Source organism: Nomia melanderi, chromosome 10 (genome assembly GCF_051020985.1).
Source record: "Nomia melanderi isolate GNS246 chromosome 10, iyNomMela1, whole genome shotgun sequence".
In the NCBI taxonomy this organism is placed as follows: domain Eukaryota; kingdom Metazoa; phylum Arthropoda; class Insecta; order Hymenoptera; family Halictidae; genus Nomia; species Nomia melanderi.
The window spans coordinates 8,092,390-8,119,167 of record NC_135008.1 but is presented as its reverse complement, the minus strand read 5'-3'; the positions used below and the strand labels follow the sequence as shown (position 1 = coordinate 8,119,167).

Sequence of the window (26,778 nt, the reverse complement as noted above, 5' to 3'; positions counted from 1 at the left end):
GTCCAGGAACCGAGATTCAAACGCCGAAGCAATTCCACCGTCGCGAATCTCGCGCGTCTCATCTTCCCCGTTACTGCCGACGATTCCTAAGATGGTTATATTTCATCCAAACGTTCAGCTCGATAGAATGAACCTTTGCATCCCAGGCTGCCGCCCTCTTCGGAAGACGTTAAGGGCTCGTCCGCGAGTTGTGTTCACGACGTCGCGATCCGCCGCGCGACAGTTTTAGTATTCCGGCATCAAAGGCGGGCCGAAAGTTTGTTGGATTGCCGCGAAGATGAATAGTTAAGCTTCCCGAACCCCATCTCGACACGGTATCCCGAATTTCCGTCTTTCTTAACGCTCCCGGCCACCCTCCACGTCATTTCCCTTTCTGTTCCACATCCGAGAACCACCCCGCCGCGCCGCGCCGGCCGTTTCTCACTTTCCCGCGCGGCAAACTAGATCATTTACAAACTGTCAACGGCATGATTCCGACTCCGTTCGTCGGCGCGTCGAGTCTCTTGCGGGTAGGTCTTAATCCGCCGAGCTTATTTCGGTGAAACTCGCGGCCGACGAGTGTTTTCCTGCGACCGACCGTGTGAATTCGATGTCCCAGTGGCACTTTCGTCGTCGATTTCATGGTGGGAAGACTGACGAATTGGTGGGAGAACTGTGCGTAGTCACGTTTCAAAGTGGAATTTGGTTGGCTCAGATAAGACGTCGGTGATGAATCAAGGTGATTGTGCATCATGGTTCGCGACTGTGCTTTTGTTTGGGGATTGTTTGGATATTTGTTAGTGATAGTTGGTACTTAGATAAATTTTTGATTAGTTAATGCTTGAGTATTTTGATAATGTGAGTTGTTAATGAGCTAATATTTAGGGATTTTTAATTCAAAGTTTGGGTATAGTTTGTGATATGGTTAAGCTGATCTTCTCAGCTGGCAGTAGTGAAGTTTTAATGTGAAGAAGAAATTGTTATTGGTATATAGAAGATATTAATTAAGATATAAGTGTAGAGAAGAAGCTATAGAAGTTAGTATGTTTTATCATCTTATGGATTACTGTTAAATTGCAGATCGAGTGCACTAATAGTAATGTTTTATAAATTATAATCGTCTATTTACGGTACGTTTTATTATTTTATTTAGTTTACTCGAGTCATTCTGAAATGAAAGGAACAAAAATATTAAAATGGAACAGTTGAAACTCACGAGAAACGTGCTACCTATTTTAATGCTCGCTACTCTGGATTTCCCTTGAAGTTTCACCCCTCGATTAATTCCAGGCTGCGCACCTGCAATAAAATAAAAGATTGCAATTTAGCGTGAAAGCAATTCCATTATCGAATCCCCATTCTAATATATTACCGGGCCGTCACACTGTAGTTACCACTGGCAATCAGGCTGACCACTGTCAAACGAATCACTGTTGTAACCCCATCATTTCGTCTCGCGTACCATGAAATCTCCTGTACTCGTGCTTTACCCGATTTTACTTTGAAATTTCCTTGTTCGTAATTTCATTGGTGTCCTATTCATATTCATCGACATAATGCAGATATTCGATTATCAAACGAGACTTTGAACACGGCTTTTTTCCCTTTTGCGTCCCCCATTCATGAAAAGTTGAAAAAGCTAACGAGAACAATTACAAACAATGAAACAACTGCAATACACAGGAATTCTAAATATTATTATACGTAACGCATAAATCGTGTATATTTATTTACTAAACATATTTCTTCACTATTCACCGAATCAAACAAGAATTCGATTCACTCAAACCACTTCTTTAGCATTCGGTGCTTCACATTCAGATACCCAACAAAACCACCGACATCCTGTTCAAACCAAAAAAAAATTAACAAAAATCACAATCGTTACACTGTCCACATTTCCACGAAGTACGCGGGCAACGCGAAACACGAAGTACTATTACCCCCGGAACGACGCCACTAAAAGGAGAACTTACGGAGACAATTTCTATAGGGTACACAATATAAAGTCTCGTCCAGACGCTGATCCCGACTTTCACTCTAGTCACGGGAAAGTTTGCGCGAGATAGGCGATCGCCGGGAGGGGCCGTGCAATTCCTTGCCGCGGCCGTGGAGGAACATCTGACACAGAGATTAGGCTTAAGCGTTCGTGAAATTATCTCGCGACGATATGCAAATCTCGGCATAAATGCTAATTGTAATTGGCCATGAAATGAATTCCGGGGGACCCTCTCGGCAGTCGCGCGGTGCTGCGAGCGTTTTGGCCCGACGACGCCTCGTTTAGCGGGGCGGAAACGGCGCGGCGATCCGTTTGAAAATTTTCTTTCCACCTCGTTCCGCGAAAGGGAAACGTCGTTATGACGCCGCGATAAAACGGGGACAGGACTTTGCCTACGATTAACGGAAGTATCGCACGAACGAAGAATCCGCGTCGGCGCGTCCCAACCGGCTAGACTAAAAATTCACGCGGGAGAAAGGCGACAAGAAAAAATTCATTATCGCGGCTATCAAAGGGTCATTGTCTGGTCCGTTACAGGACAAAATGCGCTGACGAGGCATAACGTGGGTGTAACGTAATTAACCCTCTATAGACTCGTGTGACTTTGAAGTTATACGTCAGTGTACTAGATTACATTGATTTATATAATTTTTTACCGGAAAATTCCGAACGACATTGCATAGTTAATCAAACTTTTATGCATAGAGACATTGTTAAATGTCGTTGTAACTTCGGAGTTACAGAATATATTCGTTTGAATAAGATTATTAACACGTTGACCGCCACAGTGGTTACTGACGACCGGAGCTTACGAACTACTTGAAGACAATCACACAAAGGAAACTGATGTCGAATCGAAATATTCAATAACACAAGTAACTGAATAATCGTGTAACTCAAGAACTATGATATCACACCATTAATAACTGATTCCAATGCCATTTGCCTTCGTTACGAAAGATCGAGCAATATACAAAACGCAAAAAATTCCCGTGGCGGTCAACGTGTTAACAGTATCGAATACACTGTCAATTTATATTTATAAGTTGATATTTATTCATTTCATACTGCATCAATTTTATTATAGTCACAAAAATAAATTCATATCAGAGAGGGTTGAATTCGCTGTACCAAGCCTGTAACGTCCAGTTAACGTCCCCTTCGAAGTGCATGTCGAATAAGAAAAAATACGTATGAAATATTTTCTTAACAACTATGTCTCACATAAGTTTCATCGGAATCGGTGCCGGTTGGAAAGGTTCCCTTGTGAGCACTGCGTCCTCAAACCGTTCGCAGTCGGTTCAGTGAACGCCGACGAAGTCGTACCTGCGCAACAAGAAAAAAGAACCGTAAAATCTATAGACCGAGGCCGGCGATCGGTTGAATACACACGGGCCCGTGTGTAAGATTAAATTTCAAAACGAAAGTAAACCGTACGATTGATTAATCGGGACTGCGAAGGGGAGTGGGGGGTGTCAGAGGCGACGGACAGGAGAAGTTGCTTGGGATTGCCCGCGAGCCTCCGAACGGGATTGATCAGGTCCAGCGCCCTTGGTGAGGCCAGCCCCACGGCCGCAAACGATCGTGCTCACGTGTGACCACCGATGTAGATTTCAATTGAGCAATGTCTACCGGCAGGGAAACCGGATAATCCGCGTTGCGCGCCGGTATCACTGCGGGCGACAGCTCCGACACCCTTCTCGGACACCTCCCTCGCGTCTGCCGCGGAAACCCTTTCGCAACGGGCCAAACATTGATTTTATTCCCGGTAGGATCGGTCGGGCCGAAGGTATACGCGATGAAATCGAGCGGCGGCATGTAACTCGCGTGACGCGCACAGCGATGGTAATATAGTTGACATTTCCGCCGCTGCGGAGGAACATATCGGTTGTTTCGATTTTCGATGCGATTGTGACTCCGGCTTCGCACGGTGTTAGAAGTAACAGTCTGATTGAAATAATATTATTCCACTGTGAATATTAATGTTTCGTGTTTTGGCAATTGCGTGGAAATGGTAGAGGATAATATTGTTGAAATAAGATGGCGTCTAGAAGGTGGGTTTACTTATTTCGATTAATGTGTTTAGTAGTTAGTTTGTTAGTGGAGTGACGAAGTTATGAAAGATTCATACGTTCTTAATTGAATTAAATGAGAATTAGGTTTCAACTGTTATGTTTTTGTAAAGTTGATGAATATATAGAGAAACGTTGTTATACTTTCCGTATAAGTGGATTTTAACTGCAATAGAGTCAGTAATTCTTTACTTTAGAAATATTTAACTTGCGTATCGAGTTTCCTGTTGTATAATTTGATTATAGTGTCCGCTAGTTAACCCGTTGCGAAATCATTTTCAGAACGAGCCGTGATCGAGTTTACCGGTGCCGTGCCTTTTATTTTTCCCCGTTGAGAATCCTCAGGTGTCGACGCACGGAGACGCGAGTAGAAGCCCGTTTCGGCTGACTTAAATTAGATCAAGCGTTCAATTTAGTCGTCGAGCACAGTTGCAGTATTGGATTTGGACATTCGGGAACGTTCCCGAAAAGTTTTTCGGGCTCTCGGCACGCCGAACTTCCCGTAAAGAGAGACGGTCTGTGAAATAGAAATTTAGGTGTTATGGTACACCCCAGCGGTGAGTAACGAAGCGTTTGTCGATCGAGTTCGATTCGATACCTCGCTTGATGAAATTAGAGCACATGGAAGCGGGTCTTTTGATTACAACCTGGTCCCTTTTCTGCCTTCCGGGAACATGTTAAAACTCTCTCAAGGCATGGATCCCAAATTTAACACTAAAACTATCAGACGCATTCTTGATGTCTCCATTTTGCGATTATTAAAAAGATAACAGATGTGTCTCTGAGAAATTACTAAAGAAACCGATTTGGCAATACGAAGATTGAATTGTAAATCAATTAAGGTCTCAATAAATAGTCTTGGAGTTTCCATACAGGAATTTTCAAAAGTTAGTTTAACTGCTCGGTAGTTCTAGTGTTAAATCAAGAAAATGAGTAACGATAGATCTACGAATAATTAAACTTAACTTTCAGCAAAACAGAACTGTATGTATCAATTTTTCATTCTCATCCTACCGTATTTCTTCGTATTTTTCAATGTTGCCCATACCTTCAATTCCAAGTTTTTTCCAGTACGAGCAATGGAAATAACAGAAATTCTACTAGCCTCTCTATTTCCTGTTTATTCCAATCAAAACTATGCAAATATTCGTTTCTTCTTCAACGCCGACAATTCCAAACCAAAATTTCTGGATTGATTTCCTTTCCTACTACTTCTTAAGAACTACTGTTCACCAAAATTCCGGGAAATTGAATTCGTTGAAACACGTGCATAGCCCCAGGAAACTTCGCCCCCATTACGAATCGCCCTCCGCTTCGTCTTCACTTAACCGCTTACATAGATGCGCTTTCCACGCCGGGGACAAGAGACGTTTCCTTCAAACGCGTCACGCGACGTTTGTCCGTCTTTTTCCCAGGACAGCCAACCAAGGAGCGGCAGCCGAGCAGCGCAAAGAGCAAAAGTTGCTTGTCTGCTCTCGCCAGGTCCTTTCTTCCCCGCGAACTTTCGGCCGCGATACATTTCTCCGCGTATTGATGTGTCCTCGACTGAAAACTGCGTAAGATGTTCCTCTTTTGAGACGGGGCTGGCGTTTTAAGATAATTTCCGGCGGCGTGGCTCTCTGAAGGATAAGCCCGCGAAGGGGACACGGCTGACGGCGGCGGCAGAGGAGGGGGCGGGAGGCTGTAAGGGGGCGAGGCGAAACTGGAAGAAAAGGCTGGCGACAGAATAAAATTACTAGAGTAAGTAATTTGAGGACCGAGCGAATAATTGCCACTCAAAACGCTCAAAGGCGACGCTTCCTTTTTTTCGCGCCTCTTCAATTTATCGTCCGTCTGGTTTTCTCGCGCACATATTTCCTCCTGGCTCGGCGAACACTGCGAGACGGGAACCGGAGACGGGGTCTGAGGGAAACTTCAGTGAAAGGAAGTCTCTCTGTAATATTATATCTTCTTGGTAGGAAATTCTTAGACGATGTACACGAAACGATGGCATGATGCAGTGCAAGTAGTCAGGGGTAGTTTTCTGTTGTGTTTTGTTTGTGTAACCTTTGTTGTAAGTGAATGGTACAAATGGTACAGTTTCGAGGAATTGTATTGGTCAAGGTAAATTTGAAGTGGAAAGGAATATTGTGTTAATATTATGTTAAGATCTGTCGACAGGCAAAGTTTGCTTTGTGTAAGTCATCCCCTTTTGTTTGTATCAATGAACCAAGTGTATTGTATTCGAAGATTCATTTATCTCTTCAATCAGAGGGCGCGCCAGTCGTCTGATATTAGTAAATATTATTGAAAGATGACTTGCTTTCAATGTAAACCTCTTACCCCCTTTCTAAATTCGCTCCCCTTTTGCGCCGACCTCGTATTCCTCATCGTAACCTTGACTCGTTAGGAGTTACTTTTTGCTCGAGTGGAACGTGCTTTGAAACAGACCGGGAATCTTCAAAGAAGCTTTGATGGGATCGATGCCCCTGATATTAGGCGAAGTAGGCTTCAATAGGACTTCTGTAACTCCCGGCACTCTATATTTCGTGGTTGACAAGCTTTCATTTAAAAGGTGCTTCGCTTATTATGTTTACCTTAAAGCATCCTCTTCGTTACCTGTTTCGTTCTGTCTTACCATTCAATTTTTGAAATTTTACCAGCAACAAATTCATTCGACAATTTATCAATGTACCAAAGACACATTATCCACCTAGTCAATCAACAATAAACAACTTCCACATTTCGAATCTCAATATCAATGTCAAATGAATCCTTAATCTCAACAGCTCGTGACACAACAAACAAAAAGCCTCTCTTATAAACTTATCCTCACTCTTCTACGAACTATTTACTCAAATCGTAAAACTTTCCTGTTTACCTTCTCCTTACAACTGCGGACGCCGATTACAGACGAGCATCCCTCGTCATTCGACGCGAAACTCGAAGCAAATAATTAGAAGAACGAGCAGTATCGGGGAAACCTTACATGCCAGACCTATTACAGCAGCGCGGATAAGTTAACCCGATCGTTCGACGACCCTTAACACGGCTGACACATTTCAGCCGCGAGATTCGTCCAATTCTGCGGACGGCAGCCATGAATCCTGGTACACCGGAACCAATAACCGAGATTGGCTTTCGTTTCATCGCCGCGCGACCCGTGTAATCTTTAGCTACCGCCTAAGAGGGCCCAACGATCCCCAAGCGAGCTTCGAAGGTGGTCGGGTGATTTCGTTTAAGGTTCCTCCTTATAGTACCTTTTTTCCTGTCGTCCTCTCCTCTGGCGTCCCCGCCGCGCCCTTTTCTTTCGCAGACGATACAATCCCACGACCCACATATTCCATAGAAACCAAGCCCACCACGAGGTTATGTTACGAGGACAATATCTAATAAAAAGCAGAGTGAAGTGGCTCCGAGGACGCCGGGGTCTCTCGCTCTTTTATAAAGCTTTCGGTCGGGAATTTTTCTTGTCATTGCGTTCATCCCCCGAATAACTGGGGAACGGAGGCGAATTGTATAAGTGACAGTTCGGGGGTTTTTACGGGTCTGATGAAATCCCGGACGTTTTATTCTCGGATTATCGCGTCGTATCGAGCGACACCGCGCTGATTCCCCCCCGCCTCTGCGACTTCTCGGCTGCATTCCGAGTTTTGAGCCAGAAGAAGTCGGCATTAGTGGATCGCGACTGCTTGGATATCGCGAAAATTCAATTTCCTTTCACGCGTTTCCGTTGGATTGATATCCCGGGTACGTTGTAACGCGAATCTAATGGGTTTGCGAAATTTCTTTTGCGGAACCTTTCGAACGCAACTTGTGGAAGCTTGTAAAAGGAAATTGATTTCATAAAATTTTCAAGCGATCTCTGCTTAAAACTGTATTACCACGACGATCCTTCAAGTTTCAATATTAAATTTACATTGTGAAATCTTCGAAGCATCAATCTAGCAAAACATACAAACGAAAATTAGTTTCTCACAATTTCCGAGTAGCTACGTTTAATTAACCCTTTGCGTAGAGGCTCTCAGCCACAACCTCGATACAGACAAACTACATAGTTCAATATTTACCATTAAACTATCTAAAACGCATCAATACACGAAACATCGCAATAAACTCTCTTCCTCGATTTACCCACGCTCCCTCTTCAAGTCTCCAAAAACATCCCTATCTCGCCAGAAAACATAGCAATTTCCAATAAAAAAGAAACCTTCCGAACGCAAACTGTTGAATCCAACTCGTTCAAGCTCGAAGGCCAGATATCCCAGCCTCTTTCCCAATCACAGCAACAACGGGACCTCGCGATGATTTACTTGGCGCGAAACAATCGTTCCTCGATTGGTCGAGTGGGCTATTGTACAACTGTAAACAGGGATGATCGGTTTCCCAGGCCGGCTAAACGAATTCCAATAACCCGTCACGAGAGCGCTAAGTATTAATCACCGCCGACCTTGACTCTCGCCCGCCCGCCGGCCAGGCACTCGTCAGAAATTGCAATCTCTAACGTCATTATCCCTCCGGAGTTTAATCGATTGGTCGCTTCTGCATGCTGGCTGCGGGGTGCTTAGCGATACTATCCGTTCAAACATCGACTTTCATAAATAACTCTCTGGATATTTGGTCCGCGTCCGTGCGAGCGGGTAGCAGTGTGCACGCGCGGCCGCGTTGTCGGTAGTGATTGCCAGCCGAGGGGGGAACGACGACCCTAATAGATTCATTAGGGGTAGACAGTACACCCTTCCAGCGCCCCGGACCCCATCCGTGCGCCCCTGCGCGTCCGCACTCTATTTCTACGGTGCATGTCCCTTCAATCAGCCGCCTCGCGTATTCATATTCGGCTCATAGCGGCGGATGCCTCCTGTTCGCCGAATCGTTCATGGGATACGGACCGTTATCAGCAGCTCGACGCTCGCACGGCGTTCAGCTTCGCTGGCGCCCGTGAATTACGCGGATGTACCGATAATCATTGTTACCCGGATCTTCGCTTTTACGTTGGTTTAGAACGTGGGAGGCTCTTTGATTGACGCGTTCATGCCGATTTGGGTCACCGGAGAGTCGCGAATTGACAGTTGCGTTAGGGTTGAAAGTTTCGTCGACTTTTCAGGGAAAGTTTAACTTATGCGTTTAAGGTTAGGAGGAAGATTAATTGTTAGAGCTACCGTACCAGTGAAAATGATTGGTTTCGGTTTTCTTGTTTCTTGAAGCATTGAATGTTCAAAATGATTTTGAAAGTAAATATCTTCACTTGAATACTATAATGAATATCTGAAGAAACTAAGAATAATCTATTATCACAATTTTCATAGGGATTACATGTCGACCTTATTAAGTGCTCGGTAGTTCCAGCGTTAACACTGAAACTACCAGACGGGTTAGATTGACCCATTTTAGAACGTTTAGTTTGCTTGAATTGTGACTTTCGCGGAAAATTGTGAAACAAATTTGTGTATTTGCAATTTTTATAAGAACTTATAAATAAGTTAATCCAATCGCGCGATAGTTTTAATCTTAATGATACATTGGTTATTCTCCGTAATCTTCCTTCATCTATTAACTCTTTCAAGGTGGCTCTAAAGAAAACCCTGTCTTTTGGCTATAAAAGAAAATAATAAAGTTATGCAAATGAAAATATGAAAACCATCTTCGAACCGTGCACACTTTAGATGGTTCAGAAACGGAGCGTATCTTTATGAGCCTCCGTGGCGTTATGCCCAGGTTGGAACTCGTAAAGCAAAGAGTGCCGGAAATGAATTTTATCCTCACCCGTAATAAATATTTATTTCTCAAAACGTAAGAATCTCTCCCAATTCCGTTCCGAAAATCCAAAACGTAGCCAATAGCGTACACTACCGACGAACAGGAATGCAACGGGTAAATTCAAGGAAAGTATGCCCCTCGAACCATGCGAAAACAAAGATTCCCCGATTCCTCTGTTCCTGCCGATCCTCCACGAGTACAATATTGTTACACGGATCCGCCGACACTCCTGTCTGGACTCAATAAGCCGGTCCGAGTTCCGCGTACACCTTCGCCACGTGTTTACACGCGGAGCGGCCTCGCGGCCGCAATATGTCACCCGCTAAGCACTCACGCGACCGTTTACCGACTCGCTCACTGTAAAGGTCTGTCCACATGATGGATCTGCTCAATATGTCTTCATTGTTTGTTGTTTTCGTTGAACGAAAATAGAACGGGATCGAGCAAAGATCGAGCAAGGATTCATCGTATGAACGTACGGATATAAACAACTGAATAACATTCGATTGAATAGTCGATCGAGATTTGACGAATAACATTTATTGGACTTAATAAAATTTATTCGAGAAAACGGCGAATTGTATGATCTTAGTTTAGACAATATTACTCGTCGCGTAAAATGAAAATATTTGTTTTCGATGGTTAACACGTTGACTGCCACGAGAATTTCCAGGGTTTTGAATAATAATACGTATTCCATAATAACGAAGGCAAATGATATTGAAAATAATTATTAAGGACTTATTATTACAGTGTTACGCTATGATCTAGATGCTTATGTTACTAAATATTTTTATTTAGAATCATGTTCTTTATTGTAATTGTTCTTCAGCAATTTGGAAGCTCCGGTGACCACCGTGGCAGTCAACGTGTTAAACATGAATGCCTCTGTAAAATCTTCGATCGTGATTGCTTGTGATCTGTCTGTATCGTTGACCGCTAGTGTGAATCGAGCTTTATCCACAGGTTTTCGCCGAGCGCGTCTCGCCCGCTCGACCGTGCACAGTTTTTCACGCGATATATCAGCCGCTCGGATACCTCTGAGCCACCCCCCTTTTGCGACCAGCTGTTCGTTTACTTCATAACTCATTCGATCATCCGACGTCATCGATCTCGTTGCTTCTTCACGGATATTGAAACCGTTACGAGAACAACTGTTTTAAATTGTTACATGGGGATCTCGGATGTTAATTAGTGTAAATCGCGTTTCTGATGCACATAGTTCGAGATTGTTGTGTACTACAATTTATATATACATTTAAAATACTATTTACAAAAATAGAAACACTTAGACTAGTAACGAGGTTTTTATAACATTCTATTATAATATATACTGTTTTATAATTATTTCTTAATATATTTAATTCTAATGTAAATATTTAATTACAATATAAAATGAAGACGCGATTAAAATTAATTTTAGGGTGCTCCAATTTTTGCGATTAATAAGTTACAATTTTTAACTCAGGAGACACGAAGTGTCGTCAAGTTTGGCTTGTATCTCGGTAAACAGTCGACATATTTAAAAATGTCCAGCGGCTATGCACGCATCGATACGTACACGATAAATCTTCCATTACCTAAAAGCTGCTGTATACTTGGAAAATTGAATTTTGGCCAGCTTTTCGTCAAACGGCCAGCATTGTGCGACATCCGTTGGGTACGCTGGAAATCTGATTATCGATCGGTAATCAATATCGGTGCAATTTGGCATTACGCCAGAAGGTTGTGTGCGTGACGGCGTGTGTGTACGTGTGATCATCCCCGTGTCCACGTCCTTCGCTGGACCCGATCGAACGGGTTCTGCGAGGGATGATTGGAAACGGTGCACGTGCGACGCTGCTAATCGGGCGCTGAGCGACTTCAAACGAACCACTGCCTGCCGCTCGTGGCTTTCCGATAAATATTTGCGGAATTTAATTTCCTTTCTTTGTACAATTTGCCCGCGGGACACCGGCTCACTCCGAATGTACATGTTTTACACGTCTACGACGGGAATGGGATTACAATTAGGCGGTGAGAAGATACATTATGCATATTGTTCCAGTTTATGTCATTCCAGCGATGAAGCATTGTTGGATTCCTTGTGTAATCCATCGATATTTTTGCGAATTGTTATTTTCCTTATTCACATTTGGCGAGTCGAAAGATTGTTACTTGTATAGGAATCTAATGAGAAAATTGTGATTTTAATTGCGACGTGAAACTTTTATATTTGAAATACAAGGTTATAAGAAAATTATTTAACTTCAACACTGGATCATTGTGTAATTTGCGTGGTTTTTAGTATTCAAAATTTAAGTACAGAAGTTAGCTTCCTTTGGTGAAGGCTTTGGATACTTTAAATTATCTTTGTTCACAAGGGATGAGAAGTGAATTATAATTTTAAGTGTGTCTTACGATTATTCCTAATATTCGACACTCGATTTTGTTGATATGGGGAAGATATTATTTTATTAAAACTCATGTTCCTAAATATTTTCCAAGAAATGGATGCCCTTTTGTATGCAGTCGACTGTCCGTTTCTCGTTCGAAGCGCAGTCGTTTCTCAAGGGGATGGCTTCCTTAATGTATTTGCTCTCCTCCAAATTTCAGCCGGTATCTTTTGTAAAACGGCTGAACGGAGCAGGTGGGAATGCATATTCATGCCGGCTACGGCGTACATTTAGCCGGCTTTCATTTTTGTTCTGGGCTCGTTCGCTATCGTCTAACCCCTTCGCCACGACCTCTCATATTGCTTGAATGTAATTTTTCAGGCGTACCTCGCTAACTGCAATCTGCCGCCTGATATTGCGATTTTTATTAATATTCCCACGAAATCAAGGGTTACGTCTCGTGGAACAGCTCACTGTCGATATAAACAGCGCGCTTCTCCGTACGCAGAATAGTTTGAACTGAAATGTTGCAACACCGATTCAATTTTTCATTAATAAATTTCTTCAACGATATCTAATCAATCTGAATTATCGCTATTAAACAAATATCTTTTTTCTTTGTTTCTTGAAGATTTCGCTCCACAGAAATATTTGTCATTAGTTTGCACATAAACAATTCGCAATATTACATATTATAAATATCCGTTGTATAAATATTAATTGCGATTAATTGAAACTTCCCTCGAATATACTTTGAGCTGCAAATGTTCCCTTCATTTTTTTCATTTTTCTTCGTTGGAATTTTCTAAATTACGCTTCCTCCCTTAGTATTGTAGTTCTTAACCCCTTGGCTTACAATAACCTATGAGATTCGTGGTGAAGATTTTAAACAGAATCTAATAAACATAAATATCACTCAATTCTTATGAATTCAAATGAGATATTATTTTTCCGCTATCAATTATTATATTTTAGAGCAAAGGTGGACATAGGATATGCATCGAACATTTTTTCCAATAAATTATTAATAACGAAGTTGTTGTATCGATCACAATGGAGAAATAAATCATAGGGCAAGGGGTTAAGGCGAGTCAGTTCGCCGTGTTATTGTGAAAACAACAACGTTCGCCGGAAAGAGTTTGCAAACACAAAAGGAGCAGGACGGTAATCAGAATTTTATCGTTGCTCTTTTTCATGTACGTCTGACGGCCTACGCGCTTCCAGTGACCCGACGAAAAATCGCCAGAGCGGTATCGCCCTTTTTGTGCGCGCTGCATGCGAGACGACCGTTAACGTCGTTGACACGGAAACATGATGGATGTTTTGGGCGTGCGCCATTTCAACAATGCATCAATTCGCCATGTGTGCATATATGTATCGAACGGTCGAACCCGCCAAACGAAACGAGGAATCAAAGTTCAACGATGTTCCAACATTCCCGAAAAGAACATTCTTGTAATCAATGTACCGAACTTTAAGTGAATCACTGGATATATTTCGTCTACCAACAAACAATCATAAAAAAATATTATTTTCTATTATTATTAGTACTGTTGTTATTTAACACTAAAGCTACCGAGCAGTTACAGTGACAAATTTCTAATTTTCTCTAAAAGTTATTGATACGTTTCTTGAAATTCGAAGGGTCGCCTAAACTCGTATCCGTGCAAATACGCAAATTTAAATAAAAATCTTTCGTAAACGTGCTTCCATAATTTGAATATTTACAAAGTAAAAACTCTAAAATGGGTCTGTTTGACCCGTCCGGTAGTGTTAGTGTTATTAATATTTTTAAAAAGTATTATTAGATATCTATAATAAATAGTAATCTAATACATGTTATCGAATATGGTACTTACACTTCCCCAAACTAAAAATGTTATCCTGTTTTATTTGAAAATACTTCTTGTTATCCTCTGAAAAGGAAAGAGTCGAACGGTGCTTGAAATTTAAGTCAGTTTAAAATATACTCGCTTGAAACAATGATTTATTTGCATACTTAGGAAGATGTGTAATTCATTTCACATTTCATCATAAATTATATTTTCATTGTGTGTTGTACGCCGGCCATCGAGACGGAATTCATCCAACGGGAAAGATGAGAAGAAATTGCGTGGGCACGAGTTCGCAATTCCGTGAAAAGGGCGGCACGCGTTATAATTTCCAGGATTCATTGTTCAGGAATTAATTTCTCATTTCGCGATTCACGGTACGCGGGAAAGGCCTTTTATATTCAAACTTTGGGTGGCCTGGCAGTCATTTGAAACTTCCAACGAACCTGTAAAACTGCTTGGAAACGAATATTAAATTTATTTCTTGGAACCGTACGTTAGTACCAACTGTAAAATACAATTCCGACGACACTGTTTCATTTGGTATTAATCATAATTTCATAAACATGCAATTGAATTATATTAAACACAGACATGTTCAATCGTTCTTCATTACAAGTTTACATTTCTGGAATTTGAATCACATTAACACATTGCGTACTGGCAACGAGAAATCTCGTTTTTATATAAAGACACTTAGCTATGCAACTTAAAATTTTATTCGAATTGATTATCTATTTAAAATATATTACACAACAATATGATATCTGAGTTTTTCTATGTATAGTGATATAAGTTGACCTCACTGAAGATTGCCATCCGCACAATTCAGTTTTCTGAAAATTAGCCGGTTCGCCATGTGTTAAGTTCCATACAATTTACTATTCCGAATCCAATTCATAACACTTACACGTGTACATAATTAAGAATTCACACAACAGATTGTATATTATTCCTTCCAGTGTTACAGCTCCTTTAATGTAACCACCCAATAACCTAACGTTAATGTCACAAAAGTTCAACACGAAGGATTGAATATCTGTTCAACCCTATCAACACGTAATCTACCAACAACGCATTAATATATTTTGTCTTAATTATCAACATTAGCATCTGCCTCATTCCCAGTTTAAAATCGAATTTTCCAATCTTCCTACGAAAAAGTCCAATTCCTACACATTAAAACTTGCTCAGAAAGAACCAACTGATTAAATGTTAAGATTTCGAAACCGTTAATTCAGTAATCTTATATAGCCATAAAAAGAACAACACCTTAATCAAGAAACAGCTCTTTTCCACCTTGTTTTCCAATTCCCATCTAATTCAACCTGTCCAGCCGCAGCAGAGCTGGTCCCGGTCGGAAGGAGAGATCAGACAGGACGCGGATAATAATTTTTTGCCGGCGTTCGAAGGAGTTTTTCGGTAGACCGGCGAAGGCGGTCCCTGTCAGGAGCAGCTTCTGGCGTGGTTTATGGTGCGCCTCTTGCACTTACCACCCCGGCGCGGGGGAGGCGAGGAAGGATTTCGGTGAAGCCCTCCGGCTGAGCATAATGCCCCCATTATCTCCAGTCCTTTCGCCTGTGCCGCGTGCGTACCGTTGCCACGCTAATGTACCGGGTGTCCGTGTACAGTCATCGCCACCATATAGGGAGACTGTAAATTAACCCCTTCCCATATAGCAATGGGTCACACTCGCAATGAAGATTCTAAGCAGGATTTAACAAGCATAAATATTACTGAATCCTCCCGAATTCAAATGAAATATTATTCGTCTGTTGTCAATTATTATACCACAACCTTAGAACTACTAAGCAGTGAAATTGACTTTTTGAAAATCCTCTATACAAACTCCAAGAGTGTATTGAAGCTTTAATTGATTTACAATTCAGTTTGAATATTGCTAAACCAATTTCTTCGATAATATGTCACAGAAACGTCTGTTATCTTTTTAATAATTGCGAAACAAAGAAATTAGGAATGGGCCATTTTGACCAGTCTGGTAATTTTAGTGATGAAGCAAGCGTGGACATACAATATGCCTAAGGTTCTTCTCTTTTTTCAATAAATTATTAACGATAAAATAGTTGTACAGGTCACAGTTGAGAAATAAATCGTATGGTTGTCCGAGCGAATCGCGTTTACGCTTTGGTCCATCGTGACAGGATCGTAAACTCAGGGGTTGACGACGAGCAACGTCGAAACGGGTCGAAATCCGCAAGAGAAACGAATAAAGAAGGACAGTTAAGGGTTGCGGGGGTGGAAGACGTATCAGCCGAGCGAGGCAAGCCAGAAACCATTACGGTAATATCTCGCAGACCGAGGAAGTGATTTTTAAGGAGAGGCGGCTGCCATTTCATGGCAATTTCGCTCTCCCTATAAGCATTTTTGCTCTCTTCCTTCGACGAGTAGCCGATACCTCCGACGCTGTTATAACGGGACGATTATGAAAATTTCGCGCAGTTTTCATTTTCCTCGGTAACTGAGACCTAACCGGGGGGAAACACCGTTATTTTTTGGGGAGTATTCTTGTCACAAGCTCGGGTAGTTGATCTGTAGCAGAGGGAAAATGGATGACGCCTGTTACACGGTCATTTGGGGGTTGGTCCCCGTCGTTACTCATTGTGAAGGTAATCTCGAGTCTCGAAGACTTGAACAACAATTAAAGCCTCCTCAAACATTCGCCACGAAAATATTATTGCTTGATAACGAGCACTTAACACTAGAACTACCGAGCAGTCACATTGTCTTCTTGAAATTGTTCTGTAGAAACCTCAACAGTGCAATTATTGAGATTTCAATTGATTTGCAATTCAGTTTATGTATTGCTAAATCAGTGTTCTCTAGTACTTTTTCAGATAAGCATGTTATCTGCTGAAGATCTGGAAGAAATGAAATCGGGTCATTTTGACCCATCCTATACGTGCCAAGATTATTTCCTACAATATTCATACATTTGTTACAGATCCGTCAGCTTCAGGATCCTCCTGCGAGGATGACGAAGAGGGTCGTCAACGTAGCATCAGACAGCGAAAGAACAGCCTGTACGCGTCTTCCTCGATTCGAGCTGTGTCGGTAGACAGAGAGAGAGACGTAGCCTCCGCGGACAGCGTGGTAGTGGACTGCGTGGCAGTGGTACACCTGACAGATCAATCGCCGACCGAGTTGAATCAGCCGGCTCGCCATCCTTCGCCCTATTACTACGGTGACCTGTTCAAAGTACCGGAGCAGACGTACAAATCGCAGCCGAATAAATACCGGAAGAGCGTCAGTCTCGACGTTCCCGGTGAGCGGTCCAGAACACCCGGTATACCGAAGAGGAATTCGGTGGCGGGTGATGGTGGTTCATATTCGTCTCAGCAACTGCACCCTCCGCAACAGCAGCAGCAGCAGCAGCAGCAGCAACAGCAGCAGCAGCAGCAGCAGCAACAACAACAACAAACATCGCAGCAGCAACAGCATCAGAGCCAGGATCTAGTGAGCCCCACGTCGGGGAGCGAGCATGCTGTCCAAGCCAGGAACGAGATCCTCTCGTCGTGCATCATCACCGAGTGGGATCACACCTTCATGCCTCCGCATAGACTGTTGAGCCATGACCTGCCGACCGAGGTTTGCATTTGCTTCGCATCGCCAGAAGAGGAGGAGGATGAGCTAGATCAGCGCCAGCCGCAGTTAACGCGGCACCAAGTGCGCAAGCTACGACGTACAAGGAGGATAGATCCGCAGCCGATACTCGTCGAGGACGAGGACGACGTGGAGGGAGAGGACGAGGGGGAGGAAGAGGAGGAGGAGGACGCGGAGCTGGAGGAAGACGAGGAAGAGATGGCCAGGCAACGTCACCTCTACGAGACGGCCTTCGACTGCAAGGTCAATCGTTCCGACGATGACCTCGATGACCTCGACCGGGTTACGAATCATCCGGTGCTGCACTCACAGGTAAACGTTCGCGTGAATGCCGCCTCTCGGTGCGACAGTTAGGTTCCGTTTTAGGGTACGTCTATTCGACGCGCTGTTCCAGATACTTAGCTACTTGTTAAGATTGACGCTGCACGCGAAATGTTTCTTGATAAACGAATACTTTATTGACAATTTTCTTACTTTTAAGTTTACTTTTCACCCCTCAACCCTTGCCATTTTACGAATCTATGAAGGAAAGCATAGCAAAGGCAAGAAGACATTTCATCTAACACTGATATCTTCTCTGATACAGTTGCGTAGCACCAGCGCGATACCAGTAAGCAGAACGAGCTCGTCGACGGACACGTCTAAGCAGCAGCAGCCGCAACAGGTCCCGTACACAGGACAGTCCCACAGCAGCAAAGATCGACGCAAGGTCGTACTTCTCCGCCCAAAACCGATTCCGAGCCGTCTCCAGCAGCAGCAACAGCAGCAGCAGCAGCCTCAGCAGCAGCAGCAGCAATCAGACAATATTTCTACTCTGTCCCAAGATATCGAATCCCTCCAGATCAACTCGAGCGACGAGAAGACCGGGTCGCCCAGGCTACCAGCCAGAGGCTACACGCCGTCGCCTCCATCCACGGCCCCGTTGCCGGCCAAGTTCCACGGGAACCGTGACCACTTGCTGCTAAACATACGCAGCACGCCGAATCTACCCTCCCAGCCGGACCACCCGCGCCTGAAAGACTTGCGGCTACCTGTGAAATCTTCGCTGCGGGCCAAGGAGTCCCCGCAGAGCAGCGAGGGCAGCATACTGGAGATCAAAAGCAGACCAAAGAATTTTGCTCAAGATACCGTCGAGTCCTCCCAGGGGCGACGCTTCGACAAAGAATTGATCCTGGAGTTCAAGGGCAGGCCGAGAGAGGAGCGGCAGCGGCCGCGCAGCCTGATACGCGAGTCCAAGCCTATCATGGAGTTCAAAGGCAGGCCCCACGAAGCCGAAAGTGATTTACTGAGACCCCGTCGGGAGGTGGGTCTCTTGGAGTTCAAACTGCGAACCAGCAGACGTAGACCTGGGTACTCTAGCACCGAGAGCATGGCGACTAGCAGCAGCGGTGGCAGCATGGAATCCCTACGGAGCAGCACCAGCGAAGGCAACAGGTCTACCAGCAGCTCGGAGAGCCGTCATAGCACTAGCTTGAGCTCCCATAGTTCCGACAGCGGTAGCACCAACTATTGCCACCATCATCATCCTCAACCCTCGATGACTGGGTTTCTAACTAACCACGCGAATAAGTTGCACATACTGTCGCCGATCTCGGACAAGTCGTCCCAGGAGCCAGCTTCCGAGACCTCCGACAACAATCGGAATAATAACTCACAGAAAGCCTCGCCCGAGGAGAACGTCACCACTGAGAACAACGTGACTGCGACCAATAACACGAATACCAACTCAGCGAACACTAACACGAACACGAACTCCGTGAGCTCGCCAATGGACACTTCGTTCAAGAAGAGGCGGGCACCGCAGAATAAGAATCTGATTAATTTGGCTCTGCAGTCTTCGTCGTCCGGCGACGCGGAGATCCAAGGTTCGGATAGCGGAATCTCGATCGAATCGCGGGCCGGGATCAAGTGCAAACCTTTCGGGTTTCACTTGCTGAAGCCACAGCTGGATAATATCAATATTGTTGATAATGAGCCAGAACTCTCCGATCTGCCGTTCGACATGCCCAAGCTGCGGAGACGACGGTTGCTCATGCAACAAGACGCAACTACTTCCGGCAGCGCGACCAGTGTGGATCTGAGGGACCTGCCGTTTGATATGCCGAAGCTGAGAAGGAGGCTGAGGTGCATGCAGAGCACGGAATCCAGCGGGTCGCAAGCTTCGTCGAGCTTGTCCGTGAGAGACGTCGAGCCGCCTCCGCTTTTTGGTGAGTCGTTTTGCTGTTTCTTGTTTAATAGTGGAATAGTTTAACGTGTCGATAGTTGATAGTTTAGTTAATACTTTGACACCATCGTTCGTATTGCTGGTACAGATTTATAAACTAATTTTTTCAAAATACATCGAACAAATCGAATTTTGTTAGAGTTGTGAGACGCAAGACAGTTAAGAGAGCAATTGCTGTAGAAAATTGACCTATCAACTTTGATTTCATTAAATAAATTATACAATTTTTCGAGGATAATGTCTTGGTTTAGTTTCTACACTATTTATTTGTTGAAAAGCTTTAGCTTTCGCTTTTTGATTTTGATCAGATTTCGTATAAAAACTAGTAGTTATATTAGAGTCTCTCGTGAAGAATCTAGACATACAATGTGAAAGACGAATGGTTGAAAAACTGGGAACACTTTATTGATCAATGTATGCCTGAAATCGCCCCCACGTTGATCGACCGTCTACCCATTAAACGTTAAAAAGCACACTTTCAACATCTCGAGGTAAACTAAGTACTTATCAAGGCTAGGGGACACCGTAATTTGATGCTGATCGTTATGAACCTTCCAGACAGCGGCTAATATCGTTAAGCTTCACTTAGCGCCTGCATCCCTCTCGACGGCTAAATATTTAATGTCACCAACACATGTTTCTGTCTCCGTAGTTGTAGACCGGTGCCTTTTATATTTCCCTCCGGAATCCTATAAGAGTTCATCACTTCGAAGTGAAAGCGTTGGTAAATTGTCGTTTTTCCAGATTTTCGTGTACTTCCATCGTTTCGCGAAACAGTGCATCGCTTTTCGACAAGAGAAATTATTCTTAAATAAAATTAAAAAATCTTAACACTTGTAATCACGTCATTCTTGACAAGTTTTCCGTCGTGTATAAAAATTTAGATTTCAACAAATTTCTGTAAAGAATCTGAATCCGTTCGATATCCAAGGAAAGGATTCATTCGTTATTTATTCTTTAATCGATTTAGTTTCGTATGTTTCAAGCAACTTTCGAATAAATTATTAAAACCGTGAGACTGTTACGTACTACCGACTGCTTGTTAAGTCGAGAAGTAAACACAGCTAGGATTGCCTCTACCCACATGACGTAACGAACTATTCAGCCACCACTGCTGTGTAAACAGAGATTACCGCGGCAAGTTTCGCAACGCCGCGATGCATGCATAACACGACGAATCGGGATCTATTATCGTGGTTCACTTGCCTGTTAAGTCTGATTGCTAACTAGCTTGATCTCTGTAAATTTCGCAAGTACCAACTCTTACGCTCGTCCATTCGCAACCCTCATCAGTACAAAATCAGTGTATCCGATTACATTAGAACCGTGTATAGAAGCTTAACAACGTGTAACCAACTTCTCATTTTCCCCAACTAATTCCTATTACAATAGTATTACAACTAAAGTTACATTCAATTTCAATCCTACCATCTCATACTTAAATTACGAAGACATTCGTAAACATCATTAATCAGCGGAACCAAAACATATTAACCTCTTACCCTATGATTTCTTTCCCAATTGCGCTCAACAGAGATATTTAATTGTTCATAATCCGTTAGAAAAAGAGCAAAACTCTACACTTATTCTATCTATTTTTACTCAGAGGCATTACAACCGATAATAGAAGAATAATCTTCAATTCGGACTTGGAAGAATTAACCCTTTACGAACGAATGTCGATACTTTGCCGAGATCAAACATTCGTAATTGGAATACTAGGCCGCAAACAAATGATCTAACTACTGAAACAGCAAGAAACCAGTATATAGTTCCCCTATTCTCTATTATTTACGTATTCGATATGTAACTTGACAACATATGCAGATTCTGTATACTTTAACCCCTTGCCTTCCGATTTAATTTCGTAGATGCAGTTGTTAGAACTATCTATCATTAATGATACACTGGTAAAAGAAAATATTCCATGCTCTTTCTATGTCTAGATTTAGTATAAACCATACAAATTGCTGACAAGAACAATAATGTTTCATTTAAACTTAACACAACTCAATGACATTTATGTTTGTTAAACCACATTAGAAATTTTCGCCTCGTGTCTGACACGATATTGTGAGGCAAGGGGTTAAAGAATCTTTGTCCACGATGTTATAGAGCAAGGAGTAAACCCTTCGCCCTAAAATATCGTGTCAGACTTGTGGCGAAGATTTCGAATGGAATTTAAAAAACATAAATATCATTCAATTTGTTTTACTGCAAATTACATATTATTCCTCTGTTGTCAATAATTATACGTTGGAGCACATGTGGACATAGAGTATAAATGGAATTTTCTCTTGTCTTCGATAAATTATTAATAACAAAGTAGTTAGGTCGATTACAGTTCAGAAAGAAATCATAGGACAAGGGGATAACCCTTTGCACTCGAAAGTTTTTTGCCAGAAATATTCAACGCTCTCTGATAAAACATAGACGATGCTTGTTGCGATTAATGTCAATGATTTAATCGACAAATTAAGGGACAAAAGTAATTTACTTTGATATTTCACATAATGATGCATTGTACAAAGTTTAGTGTTAAGCATAAAACTTTATAATTTTACTGTATCAAAGCAAGTGGTGACTGAGGGTCACCTCCCATGCATACAACGAATCCAAGAATAAAATCAAACGTTTTAATCCCCATAATCTCGTCCCTAAAGAAAACGATAGGAAAACCGAAAAAAGAGCATCGAAAGAAACTTAATGTCGTCCTAACGACTTTACCCGAAGAAAGGGATCCACGAGGGCAAGGATTAGCGAAGCGAGCGGAGAGATTTATGCGTCATCGATCACCAATTGCCCCTAATACTGAACTCTGGCCACGATTTACGGACCGCATCACGAGGCGTTCGGAATTAGTCGGCCGATTAAGTTCCCACCGCCCCCTTCCCCCGTTGAATAGTGCCGCAAACCCTGCTAGTCCTCACCCGCGAGCTGATGGGAGCTCGAGCGCGCAGCGTCTGCCCCGCAGGGCCCGAAATTTCCGAAAGCTCTAATGCAAAAGCTTCGAGTTAGCATGATGCGTCGCGACGCGTCGCCCACGGGCAGAATCCGATCCGTTGATCGAGGGGACGGTAAATACCGGCGCAGCAGCCAATGTTCCAGTAACCGCGCGTTTATACCAATCGAACGAATGGTCAATCGTTTGGCTCTCACTTTCATTCAACTGGGCCACGATTACACGGGAGTTTCGCGCGTTTCTTGCATTGAAGTGTGTTTATTACAGGAACTATCTATAGGAGCATTTATATTATGACAGAAAGTTTAGAGGTTGAATAACACAGTAGTTACATTGTAAGGAAAGTTTAGTATTTACGAAACATGTTTCTAAATTTTCAGATTAACCAAGTAATTCAGTATTTATAAAGGTTGTGGGCTTTGAGGTTGAATAACACAGTAGTTACATCGTGAAGGAAAGTTTAGTATTTACGAAACATGTTTCTAAATTTTGAGATTAACCAAGTAATTCGATATTTATAGGGATTATGGTGTTTGAGTTGAAGAAATTTGTAAATAATCAATTCTTGGGGTTCAATGTCTAATTTAACGCATAAAGAATTGTCATTTCTGAGGGTGAATGTTTGATTTCTAATTCATTCTATATGAAAGAAATTTCTGATTTGTTAGAGACAGTAAATTCTGATCAAGTGTTGCTAATAATTCTGAATCAACTTTATTCTAAATATTAAACAGAATATCCAAAGTGGATTGATGTTTGTATTGAATTAATTATTATTGAATATAGAATGTATGTTGTATTTCCAGACGTGGAAATGAGTGCAACACTTAGTTATTTTCGAGGGAGGTTTTATTATAAAGGTTTTCGGCGTGTGGTGAGGCCGCCTTTTACACTATGTATACGACTAAGATCTAATTTTGATGGTTACGGTTCGACAGTGCTGAACCAAGTCTGCTCGCAGGGTCGATTTAGTTCTTTTTAAAAGAAAAAATAGAAGTAGTGGGGATGAGATAGATCAAGATACATGGATGAGTCAGTAGGAGGTGAGAATTTTAGGCGGCTGAAGATAAGATAGAAACAGAGGAAAAATAGGAAATGTTTAGGGAAATGATAACTATTGCGAGGATGACTGTCATAGAAGCAAACATGTTTGTATAACTATGTGTCACAGCAGGCTGGCATCGAACAGTATTATATAAATTCTTGTTCTGCAGATAAAACGGTTTATTGGCTGAATATTTCCGAATGCTCGGCTACGACGTTGACGTATAGTACAAGCGCATAATAAGGAACAGAATTTATACGGTTAGCTTTGATAATTGCAGCTACAAACGTACAAATGATAAGGCAGTTGCACGTTGCACAGCAGCATTCCCGGTTTCGCGATAACACTGATTGATGCTACTGTGTAGATTATACTAACCTGCATTTCTCGTATTGCATTTCATAGTCCGCTTGTCCTATTCAACAATGGAGATTTCATTTGTCGCCATGTGTAGATAATAGAACCTGTTTCGAATTGATTAGATAGACGCATGTGCAATGTTAATTGTATTCAATATTCGTCTAATATTTATGTATACCGTCACACAACAGCATATAGCAATTTCCAATAGAGTAACATGTTCACAGCAGTTTCCAGATGGTAAACAAAAGATTCAATACTCACGAAACATGTTTCACTTAAAATGCACATAATGAAGAAAATATGATATCAAATTATTCGATAGAATCGCTACATTTACAACGTACAAAAATTGAAGTCAAATATTCATTGTTAACGTCTAACTCATTCTTAACACTAAAACAACCAGACGGGTCAAAATGACCTATTCCTGACTCCTTCCTTCTGCAATGATTTCAAGGATGGCAGATGTTTCTCTGAGAAATTATTAAAGAAATTGATTTCGCCATACGCAAGCTGAGTAAATTAATTAAAATCTCAATATATGTAACCGTAGAATTTCTATAGAGAAATTTCAAAAAGGCAATTTATCCGCTCGTTCCAGTGTTAACGAGAGAAACTCCCAATTTTCTGAAAACGGTAAATGAAATTCCGATGGGCCAAGTGTTGCCAGTGATTCCGAGCCACCCTCCACGCCCACCCACTTTTTTCCCCGTTCATACATGCGTAATCGCGTCCGATCCACCCCATCTGCGTCTAAGTTAGTATACGTGTACAGATCGCCGGGCGATTCCTCGATCCTTATGATCCCAGTCAGCTGCGAGGGAACCGGAGAGCCGTCAGTTTTTCCTGGTTGATAGATGTGGCCCGATTCGGAACCGTAAATTACATTTTGAACGGAGGGTCGAGGCGCGCGACGTTAGCACGTGATCGGGAACAGATTCCCGAAAATCTCCGCGCCTTTTTTCCTCCACGGCGAGGTGCCGACAATTACTTATTGCGCGCCGGAACGGTCTAAGCGCGGATGATCGATCGGGCGTATTTGTTTCTTGTCTCGGAGGATTTGATGAGTTGCCTGATGGATCACCGATTCCGCAAAAACAGCAATTTTCGAAGGAATTAACGGTCGGGGGAAGCTATACAGCATTTGAAATGGAAATTGCTGGGTGCTACATTAGCCTCCAGATTGGATGGCTTTGCGACGACGGTTTGCGAAAACGGCAATCGAGTTAGGGAACTTGTTTCTTATTTTCGAGAATGAGACGTCGTTTTGTCGATTTAACACTAGGTTTAAGGATGTTTACTGCACAACTTGTTCTTAGACAATTTGATATTTGTTCATTTAGATTTTGGAAGTTAACACTAAACCTATCGAGCAGTTAAACTGACCTTTTGAAATTCCTCTATAGCAACTCCAAGTGTGCATCTATTGAAACTTGAATTGGCTTAGAATTCAGTTTACATATTATTAAATCAATTTCTTTAATCATTTTTCAAAGAAACGTCTGTTATTTTTTTAATGATTGAAAATAAAGAAATCAGGAATCGATCATTTTGACACGTCTGGTAAGTTCTAGTGTTAAAGGTTCAAATGTAGATTAGGATACGTGTTTGTCTAATTACATAAATCAAAGTCGCGAACATCTAGCAAACAATGTTTATTAAATTCTATAAGTACCAATTACATGTTTCGTAAAAGTACTGTTGAATACTAAATATAGAAGTAATATCGCATCTTATTGTCCTTAACATGATCAATTTTATTCCTTCATCATTCTATAATCTTCTGAAAATACACTTTCAAATTCTTTTTTCTACAGACTACATCTACAAACTTTATTCTTCACGAATTTCATGTTTCACACTCTAATTAGAAGAAATTCCTAAAGTTTTCTTAGATTTGCTACTCGTTGGAAAATTCTCTTGTTGATTCTACTCGTGTTTCTCGTCGAAATCACTCGCGGCCAGGTTACAGAATTAATTACCGGAATCGTTCGGAAAGGGTTCCCGAACGAAACAGAACATTTTCCGAACGGCTGAGTTTCGGTCCCCTTCACCGGCGTTTTCGGTGGCGGCGTTTCATCTGTAGAGACGGACGACTAACCCGGAAGAGGCACGGTTCCGCATTGTGCCGGCGAACAAAACGTCCGAGCTTGCGCGTGTCCACAATACGCGGGGGACCAACGGCGCGGAATATAGAACGCCGGCACGAAACGTGGACCGCAATATCTTTGTTCGTGTGCGCTTGTACAGGGTGCTTCAAAATTGCATGCCTGTTACCAACGATCGAAATTCGTTATTAACTCTTTGCCATACAATATCGTGCGAGACACGTGGGGAAGATCTCGAATAGAAATGGATAAAAATAAATGAATCTCGATTCTTTTGAGTAAAAATTGAATGTTATACTTTCGTTATTAACTATTATACTTTAAAGTAAACATAGTTACAAATTAATACGGGATTTTCCTTCGTTTTTAGTAAATTATAATGATAAAGTAATTCTTGCTGATGCAGTAATGAAATAAATCTTGGGTCAACAACAGCTTTTATAACAACTGTATAATACAACG

At 42.2% G+C, this 26,778-nt stretch overlaps 1 protein-coding gene across 1 annotated transcript in view; it reads left to right on the top strand.

Annotated features, from left to right (window-relative positions):
- hwt (SH2 domain-containing adapter heavyweight) overlaps nt 1–26,778 on the top strand; it is a 165,779-nt gene that overhangs the window by 110,299 nt on the left and 28,702 nt on the right. Inside the window, exons 4-5 of the mRNA XM_076371176.1 lie at nt 16,956–17,926; nt 18,201–19,821. Coding sequence (XP_076227291.1) covers nt 17,558–17,926; nt 18,201–19,821 — 1,990 coding nt within the window. The 5' untranslated portion in view covers nt 16,956–17,557. The remainder of the gene's footprint in view (nt 1–16,955; nt 17,927–18,200; nt 19,822–26,778) is intronic.